At 56.7% G+C, this 11,381-nt stretch overlaps 1 protein-coding gene across 1 annotated transcript; it reads left to right on the top strand.

Annotated features, from left to right (window-relative positions):
* Positions 1-4,275: 4,275 nt before the first annotated feature.
* Positions 4,276-6,039, top strand: INS49_001785 (uncharacterized protein; the record flags this gene model as incomplete). The annotated part of the gene is made up of 5 exons (XM_043162606.1): positions 4,276-4,735; positions 4,830-4,899; positions 4,968-5,276; positions 5,644-5,775; positions 5,859-6,039. 5 exons carry the CDS (start codon positions 4,276-4,278, stop codon positions 6,037-6,039), a joined length of 1,152 nt encoding a protein of 383 aa, XP_043031112.1.
* Positions 6,040-11,381: the final 5,342 nt, after the last annotated feature.

Genomic DNA, 11,381 nt, shown 5'->3' with positions numbered 1-11,381 from the left:
CAGCTGCTCCTCGTGCGTGTTCTTCGTGTCGAGGAGCGCGCGGAGCTTAATAAGGGAAACGTTAACTATAGCCGCCCGCTACTGCTGATTCTAGACAGCCATATTAGCCACAGATCCGTACGTTCATTTCTGTTGATCGTTTCAGTATGACGAGGGGTCCTCTAACCCCTGCTATATAGTGTGCAGATACCATTCATAAAGGTGTGCTTCCTCAACAATATCCAGCCCTGTTATCTACCAGCACACTGCTCCACAGTCTACAACCTTGAGACAAGGTCAATTCTACTGTTTTGAAGGCTACGCTAGACTGATACACCCACACAATCCACGCAAAGACTGGATCTACGCCTCTAGACACAATCGATTTGAACTTCGTGCGGTGACTCTACAAGGCTAGAAATAAAGTCTCGCTGCATACTATCAAGTATAGGTGGCCCACTACTGGAATCCGGACTTGTCTTCGCTTATGAAATGCATCGACAGAGCTGTGTATGGGCTCCGTGTTTGAGAAGGGCAGAAAGCTGAATGTTACCGCGACGTAAGGCGTCGAAAACAACGAATGATTGGAATGGATGAAGATTGATACACGTACCAAAAAGAGCTAAAATCGCAGCCACAACGAAGGAGGCTAGGGAAATGAGAATTAAACGGTCATTACACCTGAGTCCTTGCTTGAGAGGGATCCGGGTGTAGAGACGCAAAGCCACAGCAACAATGGCAAGTACGATCATAATGGCGCCGACTATGGTGCTGGCAGCGCCGTCTGTGTTGTCCCCTGCAGTGACGGGAGAATTGATGTTCGCCACTGTTTCGTAGGGATGCCCGCCAAATCAAATGACCAACCTTGTTGTGATTCTGTCATCTTGAAGGATTGATAGAGCGGCAGCAGTCTACTTATGGCCTGGCGAGAATGGCCACTGGGGAAATCGCCAGGAATTGTGATACGGCACTGCTGCGTAATGTTGTTCCCTTGCATTAGCTGCTGTTTTACATACCCGCAGTAGGCCTGGAGGATTGGACCGGTGAAAACCTTTCTGGCAAGTGATGTGGCACGGTTGGTGTTGGTTCAAGCCTTGCAGATAATCAGCAGACAAGTGTTGGTCCTTTGAGTGAAACACCGAGGACGAACGGTCTCTGCGTTCTTTTAGGCCTGAGGCCTCGGCAACTCATGTTTGGTACCGTCGCTTCCACATCCGCGTGGCAAGAATTGCGAACAGAAAGACCGTCCATTCAGTGCTCTTACATCGATGGATGAGGTGATGTCTGAATACCTAGGTAACAACTCGCAAGCGGCAAAGAAGACGAGAATCCACCAAACATGGTGAGGTCACTCTCAACCAACAAGTCCCTGTCCAAGGAAGAGTGCGTACAACCGTTTCACCCTCATTTTCTTCTTCTTCCAGCAAGCAAATCTCGCTTGAGATGCGAGCTGACTTTTCAGACTGTTCTGATCACAGGAGCCTCCCGGGGTACTGGTCTTGAAAGGGGCGAATGTCATGATGGTGGCCCGAGACGCAGAAAGGCCCCGTGATGGCGTTCGTTCCCTAGAGACAGCAGCGCTGTCACCAGAGACCCAACGCTTCCAATTCATTCCCGCAGATCTGACGGATACCGAGGCATGGTGCTCAGGTCATGTCACAGACAATGGAGTGGAACTCAACGCTGCCACCAGACGTTGTCTGGTCCCAACTCTTGACGTGTTGTTATAGAGATACCATCACCACTGCCCGCGGCCTCATGGCGAGCCTCAAAGGGCGCCATGCGAGCCCCGGAGACTGTTAGGATGACCTCAGTTCCATCTGTGCAAGAGCCAGAGCCCATGGCACTGTCTCCGACCAACTCTGCTGAGCTCTTGAGCGTCAGATGATCGGCTGGACTCCGAGAAAGCGCCAGTGATGAGATTTTTACTGAGATGAATTGCGAGTGAGCATGTGAGCGAGCAAATTGTGCTATTGAGCTCTGGAGTTGGAAGTATGTGCCAAGAATGATCGGATGGAGGTGGTTTTCTATTCGTTCCCTGTGCCATAGAGACAATTTCCTCGCCCAAGTTTGCTCGTGCCAGGCGTTGTTGTCATTGAATCGACTGAGACAAAGCGAGGCCCGTATTGTATTCCACCATGGCGCATTTGCTCGCACCACTTGCGCATGTCAACCTTTCGCGGGACCTTGTCATCACCAGGCGCACGACGGCCCCATCGCCCCAAGAGGTTGAGATCGCAGCGCGAACTTCACCCCAGCAGTTTTTCGTCAGTAGTGATCAACTCTGCCGGCGTGTAGTCCGTGTCAGGGAGGACGAGGGCAGTCGTTGCTGCCCCACGCCGCATTTCGACCCCGTGTTGAATACCGCAAAGTTGCCTTTTACCGCTTCCGCGGCCACGGAGACATAGCAAGCGAAGGGGAAGACAATAGAGTCTCGTATCTTGAGATTAGTTTTCCCATCTCTGACACAACTCAGGCGACGTTGGTACCAAGCGAATGGCGCCGCCTGCCCCGGCATTACCCATCCAATCTAGGTGAAAGCATTTACAACATAATGACCTACGGAGTTTACGGGCTCGGAGGCTCACATTGTACCGAGAAAGCCTCACCTCGGACGTGTGTCTATGGCTACTGGTCAGGCACCGTTGATATCATCTCCGATTGGCTTGATCCCAAAGTCAGACGGCAGATGGCGCCGCACCCATCACTTCTCACAACGAGCACGCATAGATGCTTCTAAATTTAATCTAATGAGACGAGAAGAAACCGAAAGAAACCCAGGCAGGAACGGGAGAATCGTTGGGCAGCTAAGCCCACGATACCTCGCACAGGGACGAGAGGGTGCTGACCGACGGGAGTCTGTCGCCCTTGTGTCACCTCACCGGGCAACGTTCCGAAAGGTTGTGTTTCTGTCGGAGTCGGGCCAACCCCCCCCCCCCTTCGCTCCCTCCTGAAAAAGGCTAAAGGCAGATTTGAGACCCAACGTCTTGGAACTCTGTCTGGGGCCTGTCGGGATGCAAGCTGCACGTTTCTCTTTTTTCTTCCCTCTCTGACCCATGGAAGCTCGGTCGGCTGGCTGCAGCCGCTGCGGCTGGGGTTGCATTCTCGCCAGGGTCCAGGGGCACTGACACCGGGGAGAACGTGGATGGATGGATGGGACGGGGACGGGATTGGGCAGGGGTTGGGTCGGGAGTGGTGGAGCAGTTGAGGTAGCGACTGTAGTCTTATTATTATTCGTTGGTCCAACAACGTTGGTAGGATCTAGCTGTTTCTCCCATCTCACCCCTCCCCTCCTCCCCCTGGCTTATTTATGCCTTGCCCCGGACTTTTCTCCCCCAGACCTTTCCACCCCCCCAGGAGATCTGCAACCCGTGCAGTGTGTACAGTAGTGCAGTATTGACTAAGCCTTGGCGGATGATGTCAAGCCTGGCTTACAGCCAGAGACGGGCTCTCGTCACTGGATCTCGCCCAGTGACACAAGGCGGAGGATAGTCAGCAGCGTGTGAAGGGATGATATCAATGGCTTGGGAGGGTGCTGATCGAGCGATCAGACACGACGGAGGGAAGAGCGTCGATTCTCGTCGCTGTCCGTTGTCGGGTTCTGGCCCCTTTGTCCCCTCCGCCTCCTTCTCCATGTCTCACGAGACTCCGGGAACAATCAGCCAGTCCGTCAGTGCAGTTTACATACGAGCATACCTGCCCAGGAGTGATAGGTGTACCCTCGCCCTTCGCACTCGCCGGCCCCGTCTCCCCGTCTCCGTCACCCTCGCCGCCTCACCTGTTGCGACAGGACAGCTCGGCACAGCCATCCACCTGATGGTGGCCAAGCATCTAGAACAGTCTTCCCCAGCTCCCGGGACCTTGCGGGCACAGGCATTGAAAAGGGACGCCCGCCGGCCAGCTTGCTTCCCGTTGTTGGAGTAATTATATGCCATCGCTACAGCTAATGCTATTATTACTGCTACCCCTACTGCTACCCCTACTGCTACCGCGATTTGCTGTTACACTACCCCGCCATCACATTGCATCGCACGCATCTCAGCAGTGACAGCTACTGCTTATTGTTTACTTGCTTTTCCACAGCTCGAGCTCGAGCTCTACGCATACCCTACCCACCACCTGCCTCCCTGCGCCTCCCTTCGAGGTCGACAGAGCACCGTTGCATATCAGGTAAGCTTGGTGCTTCCCAGATCGAGACTGAAACTCTGTGACGAGGTCCTCAGATCTCATCCACAATCTTTCCCGTCACATTTCATCAAACGAATCCGTCTCAGTCTACCAGCACTCTCCCTCACAATGTCCTCCTTCTCCAGAGCTGCGGGCGCAGCCTTGAGAGCCGTCGGCCGGCGGCCAACAGTAGCTCCTGCCACCACCATCACCACCACAGCTAATCGGCCAACAACGGCCACCACCCCCCTCCTCGCCTCCAAGAACAGCCAGATCCGTGCCTACGTGAAGGAGTCGCGGCAGCGTCCCCAGGCTAGCAACCGGGACAAGAGCGAGCCCAGTCACGCCGGCACCTTCGCCCGTACCGATGATAGTATCACGGTCGAGTACCCGGAGGACCACGAGCTCCCTAGCTCGGGGCCCATCGTCGGCGCCGGCCGTGCTGGCCTGCAGGTCTACCCGACCCTGGCGACCTTCTCGCTGCAGGGCAATGTCGGCGTCGTCACCGGCGGCGCGAGGGGCCTGGGGCTGGTGATGGGCCAGGGGATGGTGGTTTCTGGTGCTGACTTGGCCATTGTCGACATGAACAGTAAGTCTCACTCGAGATGGCCCTGTTGAGCAGTTGTGAGGCTGTGAAAGGTGAACGAGCTTTGAGCTGACGAGTTCTCGTGAACGATTTATAGAAGACGAGGCTGAGGTGCAAGCCCAGGCCCTCATGGATCAGTTCAAGAAGGACAACCCAAACGCGAAGAAGTGAGTTTCCGCCCGGTCAATTCGACCTCCGGCGATATAGATCCCATCGCGACTGACACCAACGGCAGGTCCCCCAAGGTCACCGCTCACTACGCCGACGTGTCGGACCCGGACTCGGTCAGCGCCTGCATCGCCGACATTCTCGCGCAGCACGGCAAGATCGACAACCTGGTCACGTCCGCGGGCTTCACCGAGAACTACAACGCCACCGACTACCCCATCGAGCGCATGCGCAAGCTGTTCGCCGTCAACGTCGACGGCACCTACCTCTTCGCCACCGCCGTTGCCCGCCACCTTATGGAGCGCAAGGCAAAGGGCAGCATGGTCTTCATCGGCAGCATGAGTGGCTCCATCGTCAACGTGCCGCAGCCTCAGGCGTGAGTGGTTTGATTTTGTTGATGTTGCACCTCTCCCTCCCTCCTCCCTCTACCCCCTTTGTCCCTCTTCGGCGCGAGTGCGGCTTCCCAAACTCGTTTGCGACAGCGGGGCCGAGTTCCTCGTCCGGCTGGGCAGAGTTGGGTGTCATGGGATCACAAGGTTTGCCATGGCACGTTGTCCCCAGCGGCCGCTGCAGGTACATTTGGGGAGGGACAGGATTTCGGGCCCCGACTGGCTCGCGGCTGATCCGGGGTCGCATCCCTCATGGGGTCGTCATCGCCAAGAGAACCAAAATCTTTGGCAGGACTGGGAAATGCTCTCTTCGGGTTTGGGAGAGGCGGAATGTCCAGAAATAATTGCTGACAGCCACCAACCACAGGCCCTACAATTCGGCAAAAGCAGCCGTCCGCCACCTGGCGCCGCGTCGTTGGCTGTCGAGTGGGCGCACGCAAACATCCGCGTCAACTGCATCTCGCCGGGATACATGTTGACGGCTCTGTAAGTTGCCTCTCGTTTCCCGTGCCGCACTGGCGGCGGTATCTCTAAGACCTTCGCTGACACCACTGGCCCGCAACGCGCAGCACCCAGAAGATTCTTGACGACAATCCGGACCTCCGGAAGCAGTGGATTTCGCTCATCCCCCAGGGAAAGATGGGCCAGCCCGAGGACCTCATGGGCCCCCTGACGTTCTTGTTGTCGGACGCGGCCGGCTACGTCACCGGTGCTGACCTTCGTGTCGACGGCGGCTACACCGTGACCTGATCCGTGGGGGATAAGCCCGTTTTTTTCCGTCGGTTTTGGTACTGAGTTCTGGCTTTCAAATCGATATTGGGGCTGTTCGGCGTTGGGAGGGCAAAATCTGGATGGTTTGGTAAAAAGGAAGACCCAAGTGTGTAATTGTTTGGGGCCGGCAGAGCGTATCTGCGCCCGTGTATAATGATCCAATTCAGTGATGTTCTTACGACTCTAGGTGCGGGAATCAACCCCATGATACCTCGTGGGAGCATCCCGCAGTGCACAAGAGACATCTTGTCATATGCCAACACCTGGAAAGTGCAGTTTCACGCGTTCTTTGGCTCTGCGGCAGTCTTTCCCGTGTGCTTTCGGGAATAGTCCATTCTGTCACGGCCCGCAGGTCGATGGGGTCAATGGTTCTGGCCAAAGGGTGAGCATCAATACGCAAAGTGGACTGGGACCACTTTGACCTAGGCCTGGGCCTGCAGGTGGCGAGAACCGCCCAGGGAATTGAAGTAGATATTTCGGTCGACAGTCTTGGTCTAGATGCCGAGTAGAGCCTGGCCGCAGACACTTGAGCTGCGGATCGGCCTGACTCATAAATTCGGCCTTTGAAGATTGACCACGGATCGGCCTGAACGGAGCCATAATGCCTTCCCTCATCGGCGGTGTCGAACCGAATCATCCAGTTGCCCGTAAGTGTTGAGCAGGGGTTTGCCACCCGAGACTGTCAACATCTGTGGGCCCATTCCCATCTCAGTAGGCCCTCCCATTCCAGGTTTGTTTTTTCCCCATTCCCAGATGCGATACACATTTGGAATAACTCGTTTCTGTATTCGTCTTGGCTGACCGGAGGAGCCGCTAGTCGAGCTGTGCAAGGGATGTTCCGCATGTATCGGTTTGCTCCGGACGGGACCAGCGCAGGGCCGATCGATGGGCGGCGTCGTGGCTTGTCCAACGAGGTCCGGACCCGACCCTCCTACTCCCGTTGTCTCCTGGCGGGCGAACACCTTGCGCCAAGTGGGCTCTCACCCTGCCTCTTCAGATCGCTAGTTTGACTCCTCACATTTCCCAGTGGTGGCGGCTCCATACTTGGACTGTCAGAGCAAGCCACATCGACATCCGTGCTGCTTCTCTCGCTGACGCATTCACAGATGAGACAGTCTGCCGGAGCGTTCCGTCCTCCCGACAATCAATAGGCAGGATTCCCCACGACAGGTCAATCCCCCATTCATTCTGGCCAGCTGGCTTCCGTGCGAAGCGATGTGTCTAGACCTGTCGCGAGATATGTATCGACGCTACGAGACGGGGAGCAAGATCGAATCGACAACACATCGGCTTTTGATGTTCTGTTGGGATACAGGAGAGACTGTAACCCCAACAGGAGTTCGGCCTGGTCAATGCATCCAGAGCTCCGAACTCGCGGAGGAGGGACCATCCATGGGGGGAGAGGCGATAGAAGGGCGTGTATATGTATGCAGCGGCGATGGCACTGCTGCTGCAGCTGCCTGCGCATATGAAGACACCATCTTTCCAGTCCCGTCCTGGAACCGACTGTTCTCGCCAATCTGCGCGTGGGTTCCTGCAGATGTCGCTTTGTGCCCCACACGCCCAGTAGTGCGTTTCCCCTTGTGTTTGACATGTGAAAGAAAGAAGACGGGCAAATGGGACCGGCACCCAGGTATGCAATGCGCAGAGACCGAACTGTCGACAGTCTCGGGGAATCCTATAGCATTCTGTATCAGTCGTGCGGTAGAACATTGGCAGGAGCTAGCATTTATTTTCACAGCATTACTTTCGAGGTGGTGGCCACAGTTCCGGGGCCTGGTCGTTTGTGTGAACTAAGCAACTCCAGCCTGCGGTAGCTACAAGCAGCAACATAGCCTGTGACACCTCGGATTTCCCGGGCTGGCAGGCACCACACAGTGGACTTTTGCGCGTGCAGAGAATCAGCTAGACCCAAAAGGACGCCCCGACAGAAGCAAATCCATATTCACCTGGGTCGGTAAGCATCCGGTTCTGGGTGCAGGCATAGAAGGAAAGGCGCAGAGTGTTGCATCGCCGGGAAGAAGAAATGACGAGCAAGTCAGGTGGTGCATTCCTGGAGCCGGTGTGATGGATTCAGCACGTAGGCACAGATGTGTACGACCAGCCCCGGCGTAGAATTTGGCCATGCCCAGATCTTGTCCGGGGTAGGCTGCATTCATGTTGACTGGTCCCAAGACGAGCGCCCGTAGTACACGAGTGCTCTAGTCATCTCGAGGGATCTGACGAGAAGGCGAGAAGGAAGGGACAGGTCTCAGGTGAACACCTCTGAGCCCATCCAATAAGAGCCCCGCCATGTCGCAACGACATAAGGTAGCCATGTTGCGCCGAGATTTGTGGTCACACGACCTCTGTTCTCCGCAGCTCTGATCAGACGACCCGTGACCAGGCAGGACCGAGAGATTGCATAGCACCAAAATCTGCGAGCCGCGGCTTGGGAGCTGACGGCATCAAGGCATGGCAGATAGAAGGCGTTCGTCCACTGTGTTTCACGGTGGAGAGTAAGACAGCCGCGTCACGAGGTACGGACCAAGCCGCCAGGGTCCTGCAGAGGGAACCGTTCGCCGCGTAGGCGGTGTGGCCAGAGAGACGGCAGTTTGCAGGGCCATGACATGGGCTGAACCCTTGCGGCGGCATACTCAACTTTGCGCAGGTTGCCACTTTGAAGGTTTGTGTGCGAAGCTGGTTAGGCGGCCAGGCTGCCGTGGAAGCGGAAGTGGACTGCGGGAGTCAAGGCAAAAGTTGCCCGTCGATCATCCGTTTGCTGCTCGCCGAGCCAAGCATTGCAAGGTCATGGTTGTAGGAGAGCGCAGCTTGCAGATTGCGGCAGGGCCTAATCCCCTGCCAAGGAGCAAAGGCCATGCTCCAAGACTGTACTGTACGACGCCACGCCACGCCGCCCGCTGGTCAAGGTTGAGCTTGTGCACGAGGCTGCCTCAATCTCGAAACCTCGTTGGTTAGCCAGCCTGGTCAGGTGGACGGAAAGTCGTACGAGTCTTGGTTCCGTGCTGAAGTTTGCTGGCTGGCTGGATGGTTACCGATGCCGAGGCGTTGAGAAAGGGGAAATCGTCGAGTAGATGGTCCGTCTGTCTATTGAAAATACGTTCGGAGTTCTAGAACAGCTGTGCGCGCGTGTTCGTGCCGAGACGTGGGGGCGGGCGGCAACGGCTCCAGGCTGCCTGTCCGCACATGGCATTGGACATGGGCCATGAGCCATGCTGCAGGATGCGGGCTGCAGGCTGCTCGAGGTACGTGTGCGTACTGTAAGAGTTCGGAAAGGCTCGGCTGTTCGGATGGAAGAAGCTGCTCGGAAGGGTCGAGAAAACCGGGGCAAGCTGAGCCGGAGCTGGTGCTGGCATCGCCCGGCTGGCCCTGATGTCCTCAAGCCAAAGCGCAGGGGTGTGAGGGCAGGAAGAGGTCACGAGGGCTGCTCGGAGAACACTGTAATCATGCTCATGCTCATCCTCGTCCGCCGTCCACGTCGGGCTGAGGCAGAGGCAGTGCATGGCCGATGCAGGTGCAAGATCCGCACAAAGCACAAACAAATAGTGCGACCAGACATTGTGGTCCCTGGACCGCTGGTGAACGAGAGCTCGAAGGGTGTTGCAGTCCACATATATTTACAAGTGATTGCATAGACTAGGTACCAAGGTAGACAGACTGCTGGTGCCTTGGCCGGTGGGCGGTCGGCGGACGGAGTGCTGGGGGCTGAGAAACTCTGCTTGCTGCGGTGCCAGGTACTGTACTCCTACCTACCTTGTAGCCAGCCCAAGCATGCTGGCATGTCAACCATGGGCCATCAGGTACCCGGGGTCCGAACCCGCCAATGGAACACGGGCGGCAGAGGGTTGGACGTTGGGTTCTTCCACGGCCGTCCAGCTGCCATCCGGCCATTCACCCGTGCCAGCCCCATCCTGATCCTCGGTGCCTCGTGGTACCTCCCCATCTGTCAGCCATCAGCCATCAGCCCTGGCTGGCATCATTGGTCGGTCAAAATGCCATTTTGCCGGGGTTTTGTGGTACCTGAGAGATGGGTGGTGTACGGATACTCCGTCGTGCTGCGGGAGTAATGAGATAGGTACGTAGGTACTTTTCCCCCAGCGGGGATCGCTTCGCCGCCGCTTCCTGCTGCACGACGAGGTCAGGAGACCCGTGACGGGCAGGCATGTCTGTCCATTGTCCATTACACAGTACTGCCCCGTGCTACTGTGGTAGACTCTGCAGGTGGCCTGAGGAGGGGAGGCACGTTCGTCGCCGCTGACTCAAACCTCGTGTTATACACACGTATGGTCAATCCATGTATCCTTTGTCTTCTCTTTTTCCCCCTGACCCAACCCTCGCACTCAGCAAAGAGGACCTGCTACTGCTCCTGATGATGATGACGACGACGACGACGACGACGAGAATTATCAGCATGGCTGGGTTGGTTTAGACTCTGCGCGGTTGGCACGGCAAAACATCCGGTGCATTGATCTGTGCGCTTCGGGGTGCCAGTGTCTGATCAGGGCCCATGGAGATGGGACGAAACAACGGAGATTTCTTCAAATAGAATAGAACCACAACCTTGAAATCTGCTGCGTACCGCATCGCCGTACACGGCGCAATGCGGTCAGGATCTGGTAGCTGCTAGTTAGGTGCTGTACGGTAATAAGTGCAGGTCCCATGGGTGTGCATGTACCTGCCCGAGTGGTCAGTCATCGTCATCCAACCTTCCAAAACCTTCCAACTTCGCACCTTCGCACCTTTCCAGGCACGGCCAGGGTCGCCGCCAGTATGGCCCATTCCTTCCCTTACCATTCCACCCGGCTTCTGGAACAGCACACACCTGTACACGGTAGTTGCTCCGGTTCCCATAGTCCAGTTCATCCTGCCTCGGCCCTTACCCATGCCCGCTGCCAGCACACACCTGGGCAGTCACGGTGAGAGCGGTTTCATAGGGCCTGTGGAGTTTGGGCCGAGTGGACGAGATATTCGGGGCGGCGGCGGGGAGGAACAGGCTCCCATGCAAGTCGGGTACGTAGGTACTTCAAGTACCTGGTGAAGACGTGCGGATGCCAGTCGAACAAGGGCGGCCCCTGATCCCGTCCCAGGTGGGCACGCACGACTGGAGACAGCCCTTCCAAGGTTGGGAGGAACAAAGGCAAGACATGACCACGTCCGAGGTCCCTACGACCAGATCCCTAGGCTCCTCACTTCCCCGGGTCCCTTGCAAGGAAGGTACCTCTATCGGGCGCGTACCTACCCCTCGACTTCCTGTATCCAGCTGCCATCGATACCTCTACCCGCCGCGAACGGTACTCTGCCCAGGTAGGTATCCCGAGGGG

Source organism: Diaporthe citri, assembly GCF_014595645.1.
Source record: "Diaporthe citri strain NFHF-8-4 chromosome Unknown scaffold_1, whole genome shotgun sequence".
Classification (NCBI taxonomy): Eukaryota; Fungi; Ascomycota; class Sordariomycetes; order Diaporthales; family Diaporthaceae; genus Diaporthe; species Diaporthe citri.
Note: the sequence above shows the minus strand (reverse complement) of the source record. Positions and strands in the feature narration are given on the sequence as shown.